The 24,528-nt window shown below is 27.5% G+C and overlaps 1 protein-coding gene and 3 non-coding genes across 7 annotated transcripts in view; 2 read left to right on the forward strand and 2 right to left on the reverse strand.

Moving 5' to 3' along the window:
* The window catches only part of LOC107166827 (discoidin domain-containing receptor 2-like), a 323,537-nt gene that overhangs the window by 104,847 nt on the left and 194,162 nt on the right, over window positions 1-24,528 (reverse strand). For all 4 annotated transcript variants that reach the window (XM_089225581.1, XM_089225580.1, XM_089225582.1 and 1 more), the window contains one exon: window positions 13,245-13,476. In XM_089225581.1, coding sequence (XP_089081707.1) covers window positions 13,245-13,476 — 232 coding nt within the window. The remainder of the gene's footprint in view (window positions 1-13,244; window positions 13,477-24,528) is intronic.
* Window positions 5,568-5,639, forward strand: TRNAP-AGG (transfer RNA proline (anticodon AGG)). Its single transcript has one exon. It is a non-coding gene; the product is annotated as a tRNA-Pro (tRNA).
* Window positions 5,850-5,921, forward strand: TRNAP-AGG (transfer RNA proline (anticodon AGG)). The gene has a single exon. It is a non-coding gene; the product is annotated as a tRNA-Pro (tRNA).
* TRNAP-AGG (transfer RNA proline (anticodon AGG)) lies at window positions 8,841-8,912 on the reverse strand. Its single transcript has one exon. It is a non-coding gene; the product is annotated as a tRNA-Pro (tRNA).

A 24,528-nucleotide genomic window follows, 5' to 3' on the forward strand; every position in this document is an offset into this window, starting at 1 on the left:
TCAAGTATTATGCCTAAGTATTTAATTTCGGTTTGAACATGAATGATTGAGGGCTCTCATGGGGAGATTTTTTAATTTGAAAGTAACTTACACATATTTTTCTGTTTATTTTATTTAAATTTTCCATTTTTTAGCCCATGTGTCGATTTTATTAACATGAATACATGATTCTGAAGGCAGTTGAAGCTAGGTTAGGATTTTAACTGGTGGAAAGAATAGCGGTGTCATCAGTATATGTAGTAAGAAGGATGTTATTAGATTGGGGAATATCTGCTGTAAATACAATCAGATCAGGAGATAAATCACTACCCTGTGGGACTCTAGCATATACATATATTGGGTGAGTAGATGATGTAAGTAGTAGATTGTTTGGTATGATTTGGTTATTTTGAAGGATGAGACTTAATCTTTTTAGAAGAGCTTTTTCGAAAGGTTTACCAAGAATTTATTTATTAAACTATAAGTAAAAAAAATCTAATACTATGATTCATGGAACTTTTATTTAAATGTTCAATAAGAAAAAATTAATACTGTACAAATAATGATCACAGCATGTATTAAATATCTCCATAACCAAGTATAAAATTATTCTATGAATATCATTAATTTTTAAAAATGGAATTACATTATTTTTGAATTTTTTGTTATTTCATTCATGATTATATAATATGTTTCATTTAAAAAAAATTATAATCCACTGCTTGGCCACTGAATAAGTACCTACATTTCTGAAAACAAAATGTCATTATATTTCAGTAGAGCATTTTTATTTCTGTATAATAAATTTGTGTCATTATGATATGAAAAATACAAAAAAATACAAATTTATTTTAAAATTAATGAACTTACTCGTATTATATACATTAATATGAATAATAAAACAGTGTTATATACTCGTACCATGTGGATCGGTAAAATAATTTAATAATTTTTTGTACAAAATATAAATAACTTTTAATATGTTAATGTAAATAAAAATTGTTTGGTAAGTAAATATCTGGTACATTTCATAATGTTTTCATAATATATAATATTAATCTGCACTAAAAATATATGATTTGAGTGAAAAAAAAACAATATAGGTACAAATGCTGGATGCTCTGCACATTTTGGTCACTGAATAATAACATATTTATATTATTATTATCAAATTGATCATCTTTATCAATAATTACCTATCCTAACACAATCTAAAGACGGTTCTAAAACGGATGATCTTTTATACTGAAAATGTACAGGAAATATTGCTTGGTTTATGTAAAATCTAAAAACAATTAGATACTATTTACAAACACAATCTCTATAGGTATATACATTTTACACACATAATAAATTAACCATCTTAAATTTAGTAACAAATCAATTTAATTATTTCAGGTCATAATTGTAGAGTGTATAGAAAATTAAATAAGAAAGATATTAGGTTTTACAATAAAAACAGTAGTCTTAGATAGTATTAGAGTTTTAGACTATACTATAATACTAATCCGCATTGAGTAAATTCCATTCAACCAACTGTAGGGCATAGTATAATATTGCTTTAACAAGTCTTTAAAATTAATGACCGTATCTTTTTACTTTACGGTTCGAATGTCATCAATTTTCTTAAAGCCATTATCTTTAAGCGTTGTAAGTGTTACACTATAAAATATAACTTATACACTTTTTTTCACCGAAATAATAATTTAATTAAATGATCGAAAATCAAAATTAATTTAGCAATAGAAATGATGGCATTATTTTACATAATATAGCAAATTGATAGTAATTCTGGTACATTAAGCACAATATGATACGATCAATAATACAATATAACACTATGCAAATTCATTTAATTTAAAATTTGTAAGATTATTTTTAATTCCGTTGGTTACATGCTTATAATATTCATCCGGAACTAGACTGTTCAAAGTTGTACTTGCAATAAATGTATATACATATTTACATTGAAAATAGGTATTAATATTAAATTCTAATTCTGTAATACCGAATCGTTACTGTATATTAATTATATTAAGAATTTTAGTAATATTATCAGAATGCCTTGTATAATAAATTATATTATAACATAATATAACTAATAATTATTATATGCGTAGTACGTATATCGTATATAGGTACAATGTCTTATAAGTTACATTTGATAAGTACACAAGTCCCTTAATATATTATAATATATACGATGCGATGGTATAATCGGTACCTAAACATCACGCACAATTACGATTAGCCATACCTAATGTTTGGATACGAATGTTTACCTATTTACTATAATATAGGCGCGTTATTCTCGTCTTGCGTCTTATGCGTTCCCAAGGAAACCTGTTGTCTGGTTTTCCTTATTGGGTTTACTCACCTTGTGCAGAAAACAAATCGCGTTTGTCGACACGTCCAGCTAACTATACGTCTATACACTATACAGCATCATCGTAAGGCCAATAAACAAAGCGAGAGCTAATCAGTTGCGTTCGGGCCGGAAAAACCGCCCACCGGTAAAGGTGGTACTTGGCACTATACTGTCTACTTTTTTTTTTTGCAATAGTTTGGTATCGAGTCGTTATTATATAAGAATGAGCCGCACAATCATTTAGGGTTCCAAAAATAATATTATTTAAAAATGGCGCGTGTAGACGAGAGCACTTCCTCATCCTCGTGTAGATAGTGGATTCTGTGCGGGATTAAGTGCGACGTGAGATAAAATCGATAAAACAAAAATACCGACACGAACGATTCTATCGAAATATATTAGTATAGGTATATCAATATAATTATAATCTTTTGAGTTGCTCGCGCGTTTTATTTTTAATTATGATGAATCACTATACTGGTGCAAATTTCTCGTACCGAAACCTACCGAAGTATTAAATAATAAAATATGCTGCAGGGATTTATTTATTTTTCATTCCAAGAATACTGTATATATTAATACTCCTGGATAAAAACGTAGAGTAATGGTGTACGGAAAATAAGAATACCTGATATTCTTCCTCCGAGCGTTTGAAATTCACGGAAAACAGTCTGGTATAATAATAGCCATTAATTAATAAAATACTTATAATGTTGGAAGTGCGGTGTATAATATACCTGAAATTCATTGCATTGTATAAATAAAATATCATAATAGGTGTTTTGTGTTTCATTATTAATTAATAATTCCATAATAATATAATATAGGATTATAATAGATAGATCATTCTCGATTCGCTATTAAAGAAGTAGAATGAATAATAAACATATACCTAGGTATATAATGAATACATATTTACATAAAAGTAAACTTTTAAAGTATAACAAATCGATATTAAAATATGATCTAAATAATAATTGATAGTAAAATTAGGTTTGGTACAAACCAATCAGTTAATGACTAATAATATAGTTACAGTTTATATCCATAAAACGTATAAATAGTACGGAAGTTAATGGCATAATGGCCCCATAAAAAGTTGTTTCATCATAAACTATAGTATTACATTTTATCAGCTAATTATATCAATATTAAAAATTAAATAAAAACACTCAACAAAAAACAAAATTGATTAGGAATTACCTACTCGAGTAGTAATTTAAAGATGCAATAAAGTAAAAACTCATACTGAGTCATATTGCAATGTATAATATTATATTGAATTAATAGTACACTATTATGATATTATGTATATTGTGCATAAATCACAAAGCAAATGCTTCTTTGGGTTGTTTGCCCGTGTCTATGATAGTTAATTAGATTTGGTAGTTTTATACTTTTATTCAATTTAGTTTTCTTGAGAAAATATAATAACAAATTTTATGAATCGTGAATATAAGTTAACGACTTCTAAAGAGAAATACCAAACACATTTTTAATAACTAGCTAATATCGTCTTATAAAAATCACTTATAACTTATAAGTATATACTATATAGTAGATATATATATATATTGTATACTTACCATGAATCACAATTCACAATAAATAATGAGTGCCGTACCCTAAATAGCCTATAATACTCTTCTGTAAGTAAGAAGCTAATACAGGAAAAGTAGGAATATAATTTAAAACTGAAAACAGTTGTATTATGGTACCTATGTAGATCAGAAAAAGAAATATTGAAAAAGAAAAATGAATACTTACTTTCAAATTTGTAAAGGTATTTTATATTTTAAATACAACTGCTCAAGTGTGAATATTGTAATATTGTGAAAACAGGTCCTCAACCGAAATTCAAATAAAATGAAAAAATACTTTTTTTATGGGCACAAAAACAATTGTTAAAACTAAAAAAACATGAATGAAACTTAAGATGTTTAGATGTCTTAGTAAAACTATATGCTTTAGCAAAAGAAACAGAGTAAGCACCTTTAACCATCTATACTGACATTGATATAATTATAATATTCGGTGTATTCCGTATTTCCACAGTGGTGGTTTTATTTGCATTTTGCGCACTAAGCAAAATGCGTTTTATCTTTGACTACGTGTTCCTGAAATAGAGGAAATACTTTTTATTTAAAATTGTGAAATGCATAAAGCATAATATAATATATTGTAATGTAGTACTTTGTGCTTTCGTCAGCTGTATGATGTGTAAAACTTTAATGTTTGGAATATATTATATAATATATTAAATCAACGTTTTTTATCGGTAGGTACAGGTGAGTTATTCCTATAATTATTCTTATATGTTTAATGTTTATAATAATGTTAATAAGATAGTAATGAATATTGAATAATGATAAATACCTACCTAGAAGCTACCTAAAAGCTACTGATATACATTAGTTATTATTATTTTTATTATTTATATCAGTTTTATGTGGTTATTGTATTTTTACATTAGGTACTGCATATTATTTTAAATTTGAATAAATTATTCACATTTAACAGCCCAAGCAATATTAAATATATGTTATGTATAATAAAAAATGTATGATATAATATATAATATGAAATAATATATATTTAATACAATAATAATAATAGAATTTATAAGTTATTATATTGTTTTATTTTAAGATAATATCGATTATTGGGTATCGAAATAATATTAGGTAGGCAAGTAGTACTTATTATATGACCTATCAACTTATTTGTAATAATAAATACGACTATAGACTACATAAGTTGTTTAGTCTATACTACATTGTCTACATTATTGCTACGTTAAGGTATTTAATATTTATTGCTAAAATAACGTATATGAAGTATATAATATTATACTAACTCAATAACAGCGATTGGTATGATATAAAATATTAATATAATTGATTGATATCGAAAATTGAGGTAAATATTCGGAATAACAATAAATTATAAAAATAAGAACACTTATATGTTTATAATAATATGCTTGACGAATGTATGATTAGAAAAATATAAACAAAATTATACTCAAATTAAATATTTTTGAATATGTTAATTTTAAATCGTTATAGGTAGTGGTAATTATTATCCTCATACTACAGTCGAAGTAATATTTTTATAATAATAACTTAATTATATTATATTAGCTATTGCATATAGCTATGTAGGACAGGTATTCGCATCGGTATTTTAGAACATGTGTTTTCGACCTATAAGCATGCGAGGCTTGGTGGTCTAGGGGTATGATTTTCGCTTAGGGTGCGAGAGGTCCCGGGTTCAAATCCCGGCCAAGCCCAATGATTTTTTCCAATTTTTTCTAATATTTTTTTCATTTCTGTCCTATTATCTTTAATACACCTATAAACGAGGGAAATGGGAAATTTCATAATATGTGACACTAACGACTAGCGATTGTAATCTTTTTGTTTAAACTTTCAATAAAACATTTCTTTTCATTATGTTCATGGTTATTTTTATATCTAAAAAACACGTTCCTCAGTCATGTGGCTTGGTGGTCTAGGGGTATGATTTTCGCTTAGGGTGCGAGAGGTCCCGGGTTCAAATCCCGGCCAAGCCCAATAAATTTTTTGTTTTTTTTTTTAGAAAAATTTATCATTCTAATGTTTTATTAAAATGTACAATAACATTAAATTATATTCATATAAACATGGTAGAATATATTGAGTCATTATTATTATTAATATTACAATTGTTTTACTTTTTTATTCTTTCGTCTAAAAACAAAATATATTTACGTCAGTTTTGTATTTTATTTCCAAACATTAACTACTTTAAGTACCTATTATTATTATTTCTTGGTCGGCTTACAATATCTGTACACATGTAATAAAAATAATGTATATATATTATATGGGATACGTTTTTTATTTCCATAAAATGTCCCTTACGCGGAAAAAGCTTTCAATCAATACACACCAACCATATCGTATCGTATTATATGTATTATAATATTATATACATAATATAATATGTTATAAAATATAATACACGCCGGCATTAAGAACGCAATAAACACTTTTAACAGCTTGAAGAAATATGCGTTTAGGTGTTTGCGTGTCATTCAAATCATTATTTCTGGGTCGTTTATTATGTTAGTACAATTTGTTTTTCAAAAGTATTTTAATAAATTTCAGTATACAAATTTCAATGCATATTCCGTACCTTTACCTATACTATTATAATTATTAATTATATTTTCTATACGGCTTTTTAAATATTCATATAATTAGAAAATGTCTATTTAAATAGTTCATTTCTTAAAGCCAATAAGTATGGAAAACGATAATATGGAAAAATATTAAATAGATAAGGACGTAAGCCTTATAGTCTATACTATAGATGTAATAAAATAACAAAATATGTTATTTATAGCAATGCGTTAAAAAGTAGAATTAATAAAAACTAATATTATTCTATTCACTATTTTTGATCACTATTCAATGATTTGGTTAACTAACACCTGATAAGTAATCAAATTTAATTTATCATACAATATTTGATTTCGCTTCTGCCTATGACAATTGTGACCAAATAACGTAGATGCGGCCATGCGCTGTAAACAGTCGCTGTCAATGCACTCATACAGTCTCATACCACGTTATTCGGCAATGGTGTATAAAGGTTGGTTGCACTACGATATACCATATTATACCATATACATAAATAATTATATTTTCATTTATCAACATCTATAAATCGTAAAGTTAGTAAGCACTTAATATAACGCATTTATGCAGTACTATTGTGTGCAAAACGATATATTATTATAATATATATATATAATTATCAGATACACAAAAACTTAATATCAATAATATCTTATTTAGCAAAATATAATCAATATATTATCACAACTATGTAGTGATAAACACGCTATATTTAACTTAGACATTTATTACATGACACAGCACACAGAGAAAAAGTTTTTTGTTGTGATATACATTTTTTATTTTTTATTTTAATTTCTATTTTACAAATTGTTTAATAAACACCGCGTTACAATCGATGATAAACGTGTTGATGTATATTATAGTCAGTGTTGACCTGGCACACCAAAGACCTATGGATCAGTTTTTTAAAGGGGCACCGCAATGGACAGCTTTGAGCTATGTAAAGAAAAAATGCTCCTAAAAATAACTGTTAAATATCTCGATAAATACTTTACCAAGATTCTGCTTCCTATATAGACCAGGAACACGCCAAGCAAATAAAAAATTTACGAGGCTCTAAAAAAAATAAAACAAAACGTAGTGGCCGTTTGCCTAAGTGCGTCCGCGGCACAGCAGCCATGGCCAGATCGACACGGTACTATGTATATATAGTTATATTATAACCTATAGGTACTTATAAAGTTATTACGTGTAACAGCACGACTGCACAACAGACCAACTCACGGGTATAATCAGACAACGTTTACACTCGTATCCCCACTCGAGTGAATGTACGAACAGTACATTTGTGGAGCATTGTGAATTTACCAGTTACTGTAGGTAGTCGATCGTTTAAGAACACGGCCCAAAGAATATTTTCACTATATATAGCAGGTATATCTTAACTCGTAACGACATTAAAATTGCCGAATTTTGGTTCATAATCCCATTTGAGTATTAATAATGTTTACAAAACTTTAATCTACACAATATTGCTGATGTTATTTTAAATAAAAAGGTTCAGTGGCTCATCGATGAACTTAGTGGTGAGTACAAAGCAACAAAATTCACCAGGCACGTACACAGAGCAGTGTTTTGGATGTTCAAACACCCCTCGAAATATTTGGTTTTTGTGTGGTTATTTACTTATTTTATTTTAATGATAATTGTAATATTATACTTTAATTTTTAATAGACATTACATTGTGTTTGTGAAAAACCGGCTAAAGCAAAAATAAAATGTAACACTACCTAACCAATTAAAATATTTGATATATATAGAAGTTAATTCAAATTCACATTGTTCAAATATGCTAACTCTGCAGATTTGATATTATATGTATTATTACACCGTTGTCTGTGATAGGCTCGCAGTGCCACAAATTTTTTTTTCACTTGGATCGCTTATGGAAAATAACAATTTAGGAGGATGCTTACGGAATTATTTTTCTATATGATAAATAAATATATATATATATTGTATATTTCGATCAAGTACATTATATCAAAATAAATAAGATTAAAATACTTGTTAAAATAAAATGATGTCTACCATATTAATACCATATTGATTTATATAATTTACAACATTTAAGATTAAACTCAAACATTTTATTTAATCATACCTACCTAAATCAGATTAATTCGATAAACTTTGTGCTTATTTATTAACCAAGAATCGATTGTCCAAGAACTTTTTTCCACGAGGAAAAATTCTTTACGAAAATGAATGTATGGATTGAATAAAATAAAAATTTATTTGGTTTATTTGGTTCTACCTATGAATTGACAAAAAAAAAGAAGAAAAAAGTGAAAAAAAATCTTTCGGGCTTGGCCGGGATTTGAACCCGGGACCTCTCGCACCCTAAGCGAAAATCATACCCCTAGACCACCAAGCCACATGAATAACTGACCGTAAATAATGCATCCTTCAAATAATCACCCGACAACAAGTACATTAGGTACAAAGTTTGTACTACACAATGTTTGTAAGTTATTCAAGCACTATTAAACGTGTAATGATTTTTAATGAAATAATGAACATAGTTACTAAACACTTGTATATTAGTCTTTGAGCACTAATAATGACACTACGTCACTACACAATACTGGTATTCAAAAATTAATTACAGTTGGTATATGGAATGTTCACTAATTAAGACGTATTATAATATTAATATTTTTTCGTCAAAATATAATAAAAACATTTTTATTATTATGTCATCATTTTAAAAATATTTTGGGATATTTTGAGTTATTTACAAGCATTTTTTGTAATAGTCTTTTTCGTTTTATGTTATGGAATTTTTTTATCCATTTATCATTATCTTGCAAGACAAAAAAATTTTTAAAAAGATTCCTCATAATTTTTTTTACATCGTTCTAAAATCTAAATAAACCGAATAATATACATCGCAACAAATATGTTGTACGCATTTGGACATCTGATTCTTATAAAATTTGATAATATTAATATGTAGGTAAATAAAATTAATGAAATAAGGATACAATCAATTTATTTGAAACACTAAACATGACTAGGTACTACCACTGTCCACTACTACCTATATAAGGTAACCAAGAAACTGAAAAACATTGGCCCAAATATATGGGGGCTTGGGGGGACTTAGTCCCCCCATATTTTTTCCAAGTCCCCCGGTTCAAAAGTCATTAATTAGTACTGAGAGTATATCATTTTTAGAAAATATTATAGGAGGGGCTTTAGTCCCCCCAAAATAATTTGTCTATTTGCGCCTATGCTGAAAAATAATATAAAATATAAAATATTTATTTTGAAATAACAGATATTAGTAAAAATGAACTTACACATACGTCCACCACCTCAAAGACGACTAAAACGCGGTCGCCCGCACGATCTTATTCGATAATGCTATTAAATAACTAGTCACTACTGTAATTATCGCTCTTAATTGTAATTGTAAATACTTATATCATGTTAAAATTAGTCAAAAAAAAATTATGTTATTTATCCATAGATGTAGATAGCCTTATAGGCTAGGAATGTCTTATTATAAAATGAAAAAAAAAAAAAAGTAAAAATGACTGTGTTGATTTTTTAATTATTTACTGTGTCAACTGTCAGTAGGTAGTTGATGACACTGTTGAATTCGTTGGAATGAATAAAAGTATTCACACCATTCGAAATAGTGCAATACATATTACATATCACATTTTATGTATATAACTTATACTTAAAATTATGAAAATAGACGTCTTGTTTTTTCACCAACAGCCGGCTTATCTGGCTGATTTTTAATATAAAAACCTTGTGTATATATAGGTACGTGATATGTATGTTGTCGAAGTAGCAAAAGGATAGGATAACATGCTCTTTTCTTTTATGATGTCACATCAAGAATAAGTTCACACACACGCGAGCACACATGTATATATATGCACTTAATTCTTATAGCTTATAGCCCTATAGGTCAGAACCACTTTGATGTCGATACGTGATGACTACACACAGCGCTTTTGCTGTATAGAATGTTTGATTCTTTTTCTTTCACAAGTTTTAGGATTATCCCCGAAAACATAATCGAATACGGGATTTGGAAATAGTCGAAATTCAATTTCAAATACTTCCACCACAAATAGAAAACGTTGTTTTCAACATCTCGCCGTATAAATATATGTCGAATAAATTTCGACAATACGACGCGCACACACTATCTGGTGCGGTCTTATAAGTAGGCAAATAAAAACGAGGTTTGCAACAAAATCGCTTAACGAATTCAATGTTTTTGCGAGCGTATAATATTTCAGGTTAAAATGTCAATTAAATATATTTTGTTAAAATATAAATTTTCAAAAGTTGTATGATAATAATAACGAGTATAATAAATTGTAAAAATAATTTAAAAATTAACTCAAACTTACTAAAATAAAAATAATAAAAATAATCTGATCACAATTTTTAGTCATGATGTCTGGCTGCCTGGGAAACGAGTATAAAATGCAACCTAACCTAACCTACCTTGCAGTGTGGGGATGGAAAAAAAAACTATTTATTTCTCTTCAACCGTTGTCGTCGTCGTGCTAGCAAATCATTGTGTAAATATACTGTATAGTAATCGCTTTCGTTCAATTTGACTCGTGTGCGTACGTGCAGTATTTAAATCAATGCTCCAATAATATATATATATATTGTATCGGTATTACATGGTAGGTACGAGTGCACTGTGCATGTCCAAACGCAAACCCCAATGAATGGGACAACACCACGCGCATAGTAATAATATATTACATCGCAATTACGTTATAATGGACGGCAAAAGTTAACAATAATTCTATAAATTATGGGTGTAGGCGTTTTAAAGTTGAAACTGATAATGTATAATATGCTGCAGCGCTATTGAATAATATACAGCAGGCACGTGGGGCTTGACTCGATCATTCCATTAAAGGGACAGATATTATCTAATATTATGACGTGTTATCCGATGTCACGAGGCGTATACCTACAACATCAATTATAAAAACGGAGAAAATGCCGGAAAACATTTTGTGGCCAGTTCTTAGAAGGCGGAGGACTGCAGCAGTTCCGGACACTGACGTTTTAAGGATGCCGTCCACAATAAATAATACCAAATATTCGTACAGTTGTAAATGACAGTGTTGAACTTAGATAATGTTTTATTTATCTATAGGTATAGAGACTTCCGAACTTATAGACAATAAAAAGTATTAAATAAAGATACCTATCTAGTCATTACTATGGATAGAATAAGATTTTTTTACGTGTTATAAAAAACAATTTGTAAACATATATTTTGCTTGCTTCGTGTTGAAGCTAAAATTATAATCTATGAGTAAGTGGGGGGGGGATAATATCACCTATATTGATTATCATTTTATTTTTTATTTTTTTAAATTGAACACACGAATTAATAAACTCTTTGTTATACTTAGGATGTGATATACACATACGACTTACATACCTATCAAAGAAACAGTTTTATAAAATATAGTGTTTTATTCAAAGAACTTAAGTGAGGTAATTGGTACGGACTACTGTTCGATTTGAAAACCACCAGAAAAACAATAATATTATTAAATTCAGACCAATGAAACACACACTTAAAAACAGAGAGACAAAAGTATAATAATCTCACTATATCTAATGGTAGTGCTCTGGTACTGACATTGCCATGGTATGCACGATACATATTGTTTTCCTACCCTTTACCCCGGAGACTAACATATTGTCTTGATTCGTTTTATCTCATTCGTTTAATTTTGCTTTAAGGTCCCTTTTGGTAAACCTGTTAAAGTATTAAATTTATATTATTGATGATTAATTTTAAATCATAAGCAATTGTAACAACCTCGTTTTTCATTATAATATTATAAAGTGCGTTTTTGTTTTCTAAACATAGGTATCATAATTTTATAAAGTTTTTGTTTCATTTATTGTAAATATATCGTTATGAATTATTTACATTTCAAAGCTTCGCATTAATATTATAATTATAATTTATAATACAATTTTAAAATAGCTAAAATGTTAATTAATGAAGTAATAACTTGAACTTAATATTGATATATTCACAGTATTTGGATGGCTCCTATTAATAGTTTGCTTAATATTACATGTTAGACCTAACACTATAATGATACATAAACATTTTTGTTTTTTTATTTTATCATTACTTCAATACCTTATTTTTTTATATATCAAATAAACATAAATTGATTAAAAGATAACTTTAACCTGTTTCTGAAATGAAAAAATCGAAGAATATTTTGTTATACTATCGAATTTAGTTTATCGAGATATCTGTGCATACAGTTTTTACAGAGCAAACAACGTATTATTTCCCAAGATGATTTCATCCCGTCACATGTCTCCGGTTTATATCAGATAGTATCTTGTTGACATATATACGCGGTATTTGTATTTCGTGCATTTTATTATAAAGACTGTCACAAATCGAAAAGCCTTAATACATTTTCTTTTTATATTATATCATATATTATTGTATCCAGAGAACTCGAGTAAATTGAATATATACGATACTGTTGTACCAATCCAATATATATATATATATTATATATACGACGTACAGTATTGCCTCATGTCGCATTATAAACTATTTATACGTCATATAATATGTTTATCGTATTTTCTATAAATCAATATAGTAAACGTAATAATAATAATAAGGATATGTCTATTAAAGTACGTAATACAAAATTAGTCCACTTGCCTGTTTACCGTCTCTGCCTTTCCACCGCGTCCACTTGTTGGAACCAGGTCTCCAATAGTCTATCATTATTTCCTCAGCGAACTCTCTGCCAGACCCGTTGCCGTGCCGACCTTGGCTTTTGATGGCTGTCACCGCGTGTAATCCTTGCAGGTTAACCTCCAAATACTGTCGACCATCGTTCGATATCATACCCTTCGGGCACCAAGCACCACCGCTGCCTTCATATTTCAGCCTGGAAATAGAAAATGATTTTTTAAAAATGATTACACAGTGAGTTGTACTAAATTTCAAGTTTCAATTTTTAACTGTAGGTAAACTTTTATAATTGGAATGCATAAAAAGTTATGATAATAAATTGTTATAATATTATTATAATAGATATCAGGCTAAAAAAATGATTGGTCGAATTTGCCTTAAATAATTCCTTAAAATCAAAATTATTTTCAAAGAAGACAAAAACTAGACTATATATTATACAGCAATAATAAGGCCGACGCTCACCTATGGCTGTGAAGCTTGGAATACTACCAGCATAACCGAAAGAAGACTTAGGACCTTTGAAAATATAATTTGGAGGACAATATGTGGACCAACTTATGATAGTGCCAATGCAATATTGAGAAGAATTACAACAAAGAACTACAAAACGAATTGGGAATGGCGTCAGTTATCACCTTTGTAAGAGGGAAAAGGATCCAATGGTTAGGACACGCGTTGTGGAAGAATAAGACCTTGAAAGATTGGGAGTATAGGAGTGGAGGGAAGTATTTCAGGACCGTGAAAAATGGATGGAGAGATATTATGATGGCAGCCAAAAATCTTAAAAAGTACTAAGTGCCAGTGAAGAAGAAGATATCATATTAAATAATATTATGGTCCCGATATTGCTGTGTAGGAAATAACCTAACCAAAACACCGTGTGATTATAACTATACTGTTTACATTTTAAATCTATTAAAAAAACTTTTATCCTACATATGATACACAGATTAAATGATCACATGGCTAGTCATGACGCCTGTAAAATTTGAGAAAAGTCGTATAAAAAATGTGCACTGCAATAATATATATTTACTGTGTTGTTATGGAATTAGGCATTTTATTTTATAATAAAAGATAACATAATATAAATTTAAAGTCAATGGATATATTATAACGTTTAGATTTAAACTCTTTGTATATGAAAGTTTGGCAAACGACTTAATTTTGCATGAATGTCGTTCAAAACGAATTTGATAAATAATATATTAGATAAGCTTAATTTAATATTCTGATTAACCACTGTTATAATATATCTGTTATTATTTTATTTTATGTTTTAGGCTTCATATGTATTACTTATATACATATATTATAATATGATCTATATCGTAGATAATACGTATAACGAATAACATTAACTTTGTTGGTAATGATTTGAGAAATCATAATTTTCAATTTTAACCATCATAAATTTAAATTAATATAATATTGTTGTATTGACATTCGATAAATAAAACCGTCTAACTTATTGTTTCAGTAGCAGCTACCCTTTTATAGCGAGTTTATTTGATGTGTTTACAATTGTTGTTATGTAATATTTGAACATTCGGAAATTTTACATTAAGATCAATCATCAGTTACATTCCATTTCAGACTCGAAACTAATTCAAATTCTATTATGTAAACAGAAACCACAAATTAATATCATACATAACATTTCATTATTAGTTATTTGAGAAATGTTTGATATTAGTAATAATTATCATCGAGACATCGATATAAAATTAACTCTATGAGTTTTCTTCTAAACTCAATTTTATTTTGACAAATTACAATTTGTTATGTAAAGTATTAGTGTATTACAATAAGAAAATGTGAGTGGATTCTGGGTAGTGGTGTAGTGGTGGGTGGATGAAGTTTGTATCCAGTGATACTAATTCGGTATACAATTAAATGTATATATTATATATTACAAACAAAAGTTTCTCGTGTGTACAATATTAGGTATGTACCTATAAAAAAATGTAAAACATTTTACTTATTTTCTACCATTAATTCCAGTAGGTAGGTACTTAGTGATATGAAATGTTTTTTTTAATTAACGAAACACCGAAGCTATGAATGCAAAACAATGAAAAATCTATTATTAAAGGCGTTGAATACTCGTGCAAGTGCATGGCAAATATTATATATAATATACAGAGTGATTTATCAAACATACTATCTTGCTTTTTTTTTTTTTAATATTACAGTTATTCAAAATCTAATTTTTTAAATATTTTTTTTTTTTTAAATAAACTTAATATTTTTATACTTCTTATTATTTAAGGAGTATTCTAGGGAAATACAAACTTCTGTTTTTCAAACGAAAACTCATCTTCTCTACTGTAAAATATTTAATGGATTCGTTTTTGAAAATATGATGTGTGACCTATGAGAATCAAAATTCGTAGGAGCAGTTTTTGAGATTATTTGTACTAATGGTAATGGGTATTATGATTTGAAAATGTGAGCAATTAATATTAATAACTTGTAAAAATAGTCTGTTTATAAAATATACTAGATCTGATATTATACATGTATATTTAATTTTTTCATATTATATACTATATAGGATTATTATCCACAGAACCATCATTTTAATAGCTGAGAAACTACTCATTTAGATTTTGAATTTAGGATATAACAATTTAGAAAATGTGTACTCGCCTAAAAGATACTCATCAAGTGGTACAAAAAAATTCAAGAATTATAATAAATTCATTGGGTATAAAAGAAAAAAATAGGGGTGAGCATGCTTATGGTGAATCACCCTATAAATATTATAATATATAGTGTAGTCTTACTAAATGTTATAGATTAAAAAGTAATGTAAATAGCGATAAGTAATAATAGAATAGTGTTACAAATAATTCGTTCACCCTAAAAAATATTTATAGAACAACAAAACAACAACAACACACATACAAACACTAGCGCTCATACACATTCGTAATGTCTTATACCTACGCTAATGTTTTACCGTGACTGTGATCCGCCCGAACCAAAGTGATTGCGACACGATGACGGAGCGTTTTTACGTATAAGTAACGTAGGGGTGCGTTTGAAGGGATGGTTGGAGAGGTCATGAAGGGTGGGAATGAGATGACGTTGTGCGCTGTTTACTTATTGGAGGTGCGTTTCGCGTGCACCGTATTCGCGCACGACACACCTAAAAACCGATGTGATGCAATTCGTCAATGTCGAACCGGCGAGAGTTACGTGTGTGTATACACATACGACGATAATAATATAATTACAGAGAAGTGGTCGAGAACAGAAAAACATCGTTTCTCCAAAGCATTGGAGCTACAAGAACAGTGTCGATAAGTATCATCTTTGTCTACAAATGCCTACCCCTAACCATCTGACAACACGATTTGACGAGGATAGATTAACATTGAAATAAAGTTTTTTTATTAAATAATTTAATAAAAAAATAATAATGATTTAGTATGGTTAAAATATTTCAAGTGACATTTTAGTTTTTAAATGATATGTATACATCATCAAATTTTTCATATATTATATAATACGTACAATGTCTTGTAGTTCAGCTATGTTTATAGGTACACATAGACCATGATTGGTAGTTTAGTACCTATGTATATTGTATATTGTATCATATTACAGATATATTATTATTGACACACAGCAACATATGATCTTAAAATATTATCGATTTTCACTTAAATATTAGTTTAGATATTTTGGTTTTAGAACAATGTTTAAAAGAGGGAAATTACTTTGAAAAAGTCAATGAAAATACTTATTTCCGTTCAATAAAATGCAAGTTGTAATGTACATTTGCTCAATAAAATGTCTCAATGTCTATAGATGTTTTGTATTTATCCGGAGGTTTTTATGATTTTTGTTTAATTTATCTAAATCAGCCATTTTGTATTGTTATTATACTACAATTTTATATTATAAAACTACCTGCAGGGACAAATTAGTTATACCACCGCGGCACCATGAACAATTACATTTTTTTTATATCATCAAGCATTTGATGTGACATGTGGACAATTTAAATAGAAATGTATAACAATATGATCTACCTACATATACTGATATACTATACCTTTCGGTGCAGCTTTTATTCAGACGAAGTAATGCGATTTTATTTTTAATACGTTTTACAAACAAGTGTTATATTTAACATTATTCATAATATATTATGCATAAGGTCGTTTAAATTATGCGTTCAAACATTTTGTAAGGGATTACATTAGCTTTTAATGTTATCCTTACCATTTTTTTAACGGACGATTTGAATGACCATGTAGACATATACCAGACGTTGGTTATGGTTAATGAGTATGTATATTATATATTATTATTTGTGTATATTATAATATAATATACTCATTAATATTGTTTTTGTTATGTTTACTTGCCATGTACCTAATACTAAAATGATTTATGTGTATACTGTATAGGTACCAACTTATATTATCACATAGATACAACTAGTGATGCACCTATTTTAATTATAATGCGATTCAAATTAATTATTCTTTTCATTTGATTCTTTAGATGGTTTTTTTTTCAATTTATAAAGATTTTTTTACTGTTGTTGTTGTTGTTGTTGTTGTCATTTATTCATGAAAAATATATTTCTAAAGAAGATATTAACCAATATTTTTGTTTTTCGTATGTTTTTTAATATATTATATTTTGTTGGAAACATCGGGAAGCGTCTTCAACCTATCATTTAAAAAAATATATTAAGTACGAACTGAATTTTACTTCGGCAAACTATCACCTTTTGAAGGGACTGAGTACTAGTCAATAATTTCTACTTCTTGTTACTTGCATTAATATAAATCTATAAATTAAATGCTTCAATATTTCATGTGTAATTTAATAGTAATATATCAATAGTTTTAAGCTTTGTTTACATACTTAACCAAAGTTATTTGACAATAATGTATTTATTTGCTTAATAATACGATGTAGATATAATAGTAATATTTATTGTACAATGATGAAGTCAGCGTTAAATCCCAAATTTTGATCTGTCCCAAATAAAAAATATTTTAAGGAATATTATTAGGTAATATTTTGTTTAATTTGAATAAAATAATTAATTCTCGATGTTTTTTTCAATTACTATATTGATAACAAATTATTTTAAATATAATTATTTTAGGAAAAATAAAATTATGTGTATAAATTTGGTATAGCTTTTAATTTATCCTTAAATTGTATTACTAGAGGTAAGTGTTTCATGTTATGTTACTGTTGAAAAGACTGTTCTTTACTTTACATCATACTGTTTGTTTACCCATTAATTGAATTTAAAAAGTTGTATCTCTTAGCACAAACTCTAAACTAAAGGCCAAAGAGGGATATAATTTATTCATCAATAAAATTCAACTTATGAAGAAACTTGGTAGTCCCAACATTCACTACCAGGATATAATGTAATTTCATTTTAATCAATGTCAAAGTTGTTGTATTATAACAATATATTTTTGATGTTCTATTCCTGTAGGTTTTCTCAATACAAAATAGTACCCTAAGTTAAGCTGTATAGGGATGAATTGGATTTATTAGTTAAACGTTAATAATAAATATTAAGAAATGTATGTTATATAGAAAAAATTATAAAAGATGACATATTATTATTGACATCAATACTCAATAGTCGACGAAAATCAAGTTTTATAATTTAATATTTATATTATTTCTTTCAATGTCTTAGTAGGTAGTTATTAAAAAATAATTCCTAATGAGTTAAGAGTTAAAATTCTAATTTTGCATTGCTGTTAAAATTTATTTTTATATTTTTATTTTATAAGAATATTTATCAAAAATGATATCTCACATCAATAATTTATTTTAAGTCACATTCTTCATTTTTTTTATTTTACTTGTAAAGTATATTCCATATACTCGCCCTAATTACACAAACCAAATGTTTTTGTTTCATAAATGTTCCAAACTTAAATTATCTGTGTTATCAATATTTTCCATACGAACGAAATGTGAATATAATCAATAGTATTCATTAATATTAACCAAATTAATAGTCGATTATTATATATCTAATTTATAAATATTTCGTGTCTGTGAAATCCTCCGAAACGGTTTGACCGATTTTTATCGAATTTTCTGTGTAGGTACCTATATTTGGTACGTCTAAGAATACGTTTTAGGCTAATTTAAAAGGGGAATTGATCACCCCCGGGAGGTGCTCAAACAGGAATTTTGAGATTTACGATAGACATTTTTGTTTATAAATGGTTGTTATGGGTTATTGGATTTGAGAATATATTTATTGATTATTATTATTATTTTTTTAATTTGAATATATTCTATTTGTTCGTGTCGTTAAAAATGCCAGAAAGACGCCAGAGTGTCAATTTTTTTGTAGAAGATATGCAGCAACAAATATAAGAAATATAGGAGGGCAGAGAACAGACGAACAAATAAAATCTAATGATACGAATTTTGGTGTGTATTGGCTAGAAATGGACCCACTATAAATATCGTACACTCCATTGCAATAAAACTCTGATTGTTTTTTTTTTAATTTTCGTAATGTGTGATAGAAATATATATAATTTGAAAATTATTAGTGGAGATAATAAAAGTACAATGATTTCCAAAAAATGAATATTTGGTGTTTTGTTATGGCTTCATTCCTCTTCCAGTCACATACCAGCAAAACGTATCAACAGACAATTATAATAATTTAGTTATTTTTTATTTGATTACTAATTTATTCATTAGAAATAATTTATATGGCAAAACACCGTCTGCCGGTTTAGCTATATAGTATATATGGGTATAAAAATAGATTTTTGTCTGTTTGTCCTTTATGCATTCCCATTTCAATTGCTGGACCGATTGCGACGAAATGCGGTACAAAGATATATTAGACCTATGGGTACAAGATAGTCTAAGTTAAAAAATGATTGGCCCAAATATCATTCAATTGAATATTTGAATTGTCAGACTTTTCTCGATAAAACGAATAAAATTATACGATGACAAATTAAATTGAATATCGTTGTAAGATTATTACAAGATTATTACTTGGTATATTTTAACCGTTATCTATCTTTATGTATAAAAATTAAAATATAAATATCATCATAATTCTATACCAAAAATTTGCGATTTTTACCTTATATTTTTCATTGTTCGATTCAATACAGAACTTATTTATTTACTTCACTATCCGACGTAAGGGTGGATTAGATTCGCATCATAGTTTATTGCTCTTTTTACTGCACGTTGAAGGTTATTAATAGTACCTACGATATTTATTTTTATTTTTTGTCGTTTTATTTAATTAATTTTAAGTGTTTAGTTTTGTTAATGTTATTGAAACAAAAGTTTTAATACAAATAATGGTATAATAGGTAACTCATTAATATAAACATAATATAATGTTTTTAATGATATTGGTTTTAAGTTAATAATGTTTATAAATATTTTTAATGATGTACACGAGCACTGGAAAACAATAAAATAATACCTATCGGAAAAAATGTTGATCCTTGTGTTGGAGAGCGAGAATTAATATATAATTATCGTTTATATTAAATCGATGCTTAAATATTATCCCACAAATATAATAAAGATTATCCAAGCTACCCTTTTCAATTGCAGAAAATGGAATTCAAAAAATATTATATTTACTATAACCCAAAAGCCAAAATACATTAGAATCAATAATTTCTGCCGACGGGTTGACCTACCTATCGGACAAAGTTTGACCCTTGCAGTTTAAGGGTTCAATAGTCTTTGGTTATTTCTAATGGTTTTCATTCAACAAAACCGTTGAAATGTTGATTTACAATAATCTTCAATATATGTTTATTCATGTTTTTAAACATGTCTTAATTTACTGGCTTTTTGAAGAAAAAAATAAACGTAAAAGATTTTTACATCTGTTTCTCGGCCCTGATCCGCTGTGGCTTATTTAAGTAGGCATGATGGTGGTACAGTGACAAAATTAGTTTTTTTTATCAGCATTAGCAAGCTAATCATGTAAAATTTTATTGAATATCTTTATAGAAATACTTACATATTTATTATAACGAATAAATACATTTAATTTCATAGGTACCTTTTATATCCGTTCGTTTTTGGTTACCGATTTTATACTTTTATTACTTATATTAATTTGTATAAGGTATGACAAACCTATAAATGTAAAATTAAAAAAAAAAACATTTTATATCATATAAATAAATACTAATTAAGATTTTTTTCATGCGTTTTTGGTTCTTTGTTCAAATTTGATAACAACAGCGATCAAAACGACAAGTTAGACAGTTAGAGTAAAGAGTTAGGTAATATGGACTCTGGGCAAGATAAAATCGAGGTGGTGGTTTATATTGCAGGTCAGCAATTAGCGTTCGGGATGTAATCTAACATCTGACGGCCTTTCACTAAAGTGTCAAGCCGTGTTAATGAGAAACTAACACCAACGTCGTCTTTCGGCCACGATTTTATGGACCGGTAAAAGTCAAAAGAATAATGAGTTAATATTTTTTTTTTTTAGTTTTTCGGTTGTTATTATTTTTACTTTAAATTACAACACTGAAGGAATCGGCAATGTTCTTATAGCCGCATTCAACCCTTTCAACTAAAAATGTGCCATAAAAGTAAGAGCGAAAAAATATTATAAAAATAACGACAGCATTTCATGAGTGTACTTGAAGTAGCTGAAAAAATAGTAATAATACAAACTCCCAAACGTAATATTATGTTAAAGTTTTAAAAAAATTTAGTTTATTTCGGTGTGCCTACCTAATATTATAAAAATTCACTTTTATTTTAAGATAAATGTATTTATAAAATTATACATTTATATGTTTAGCATATACAAATAGGATATCAGTAATTTGTCCAATTCACTTGTTTTTATTATACGTGTACTCGTATAAGGTATAATACTAAATACCTTTATATTCTAGAAGTAAAATATTATAAGCCTATGCAATTTAAACATACAATAATAATCATATTGTAATACGCTTAGAAAATTATAAAATAAACCTTATAATATTTTTTTATTTTTTTTTTTTGTAGATTTCCAGAAGAAAAACATATATTTAGTTAAGCTAGGTTTGAAAAAAAAGCCTTCACCAGTCTGGCCATTTGAGATGGATATTAATATTAAATATGCAAAGCTGGCTCAAGATTCAAAAATAATAATAATAAAAACATAAATGGAACTCGAGACTTGGCAGAACAACTACCTATAGAATATATGACAGAGGGTTATTAGAAAAATATTCCATAATAGGCAAAGATTGGACTCAAATCCGAACCAAAGAAATAAAAAACTCAGACTCGTATACAAGTATAATAAATCGATTTCCGTCCTAAGAAACAACTAAATTATGTAAGAACATAATTATAAAAATGATTGATAATATTATATACTCCATACTTTTTACAGTGGAATAGTTGAATTTTTTTATTAAATATTACTGTTAAGAATGCCATGTTTATTGTTTATTGAGAAAGGAGTAGTATGATAGAGATGATGTATCTCCAATGGCTTTAAAAAAATAATAATAATGTTTTGCATTCCATGAAAATATTTGTTCATAGGTAAATGGGTATTTTTATATTGCAGAATATTATCCATGTGTCAGTAATAGAAGGCGTTCAGATGTTTTGATGACGAATGCCTAATAACAAAAATATTTATGTTCAAATGCCCAATGTCGATTTCGAGAAAATAAAAGTGGTATATCCTAGATGAGTACTCAATTATTATAATTACTTTAATGTGATAACTATATATACCTATGTATATGCAACTAGCCGAATGGTATCGTACGGGTAAGAATGTAAAAATGGATTATACTCTTATTTTCATGTCATTGTAATAACAAAATGTAATAATATGCTAGATTGAGAATTGTCTAGCTAAATTAGAAAATTGGATTTTCGTTATAGATGTAAAAATAACGTAATAATTTTTAAGTTCCACATAGTTAATTTTGTAAAATTATTGAGTATAAATTATAACTATACATGGGTACATGGCTACTAAATAAATTTATTAAGTATAATTGTATACTTAATGGTATAAAAAAGCATTATATTTTGTTTTAGTAAAACATATTTATCCTCTGAGCCCTGGGGTAATGGATTATATAAATACTTGTTAATGTATTTTGAGTTTATAATGTTATGATTTTATGAAGTAATCATAATTTTAAGGCAATGCTGATCCTGTCATTCAGATAAAACTTTATGAATTTGACTAAATATATTTAAATATTAAATTTCATGGGCCAGTAATAAATTATACAAAGTGTTAAACTTTAATGTCCAAGAAGAAAATGTATGTTTTAAATTAAAAGTCAAAAAATATTAACTATCATAGTAGAAAAATACTGACTTTTCAGCAGTTTATTCACAGAGCTATATTGAAGTTGTTGATCGAAGACAATCTAGGAATAAGCTAACTATTTTAAGATTCACGTTTACTTCACCACAAGCGGGGCAAAACAAGGAGATATCATAGTTCATACCCCCTCTTGGGATTACATTATTACCCAAAGGCTGACCACAATGCCCTTCCGTAAGAGCTCCGAAGGCTATTTGTGAACAGGCAAAAGGTGTTTGCTATCCCCAAACGGTCGATAACCAGAGCCATAGGGTCAAATGGTGTTTACCCGTTTACAATCACCAATCAGACCTTGACATAACGTCCATCTATCATTTATAAAAAATAATATTTATTTTAATGTTGAAACTAATGAAAATGTAATAAATTATTAATAAATTTTTTCAGGAAAAAATATTAACTCTCTTTCTTTTAACATGACAATATTACAGAAGTCAAATATGACGATAAACTACTTATTGTTACATTATAAATATTAAAATAAATACTCAATGAATACTTTTCAGTTAATACAAAATATATTTAAAATTGATAATTAATTTACAGTCATAATATATTAATATAATATGTATTATATAATATACTTTTAATATGCTTTTAATAAACTAAATTATATAAAAATTTAAATCGATATCGATATCGTTATTTATCCGATATCACGATATGATATCGGAAAAATAAATACGATATCGATTACTAAAAATATATTGTTGACCAACACTAGTTAAAATGCTTAAACTTTAAAATCTGGAGATCTTACATACTTAATAAATTTTAAATTATAAAATCTGTTTTTGTCTAAATCTTAGCTAGCACATTTTTTTTTAATTGCTCTTTTGTAAACCCATCTGTATAATATTACACTATTTACAC

This window comes from Diuraphis noxia, unplaced genomic scaffold (genome assembly GCF_037042655.1).
Source record: "Diuraphis noxia isolate RWA-SAM2 unplaced genomic scaffold, SU_Dnox_SAM2 contig0004, whole genome shotgun sequence".
Lineage (NCBI taxonomy): Eukaryota > Metazoa > Arthropoda > Insecta > Hemiptera > Aphididae > Diuraphis > Diuraphis noxia.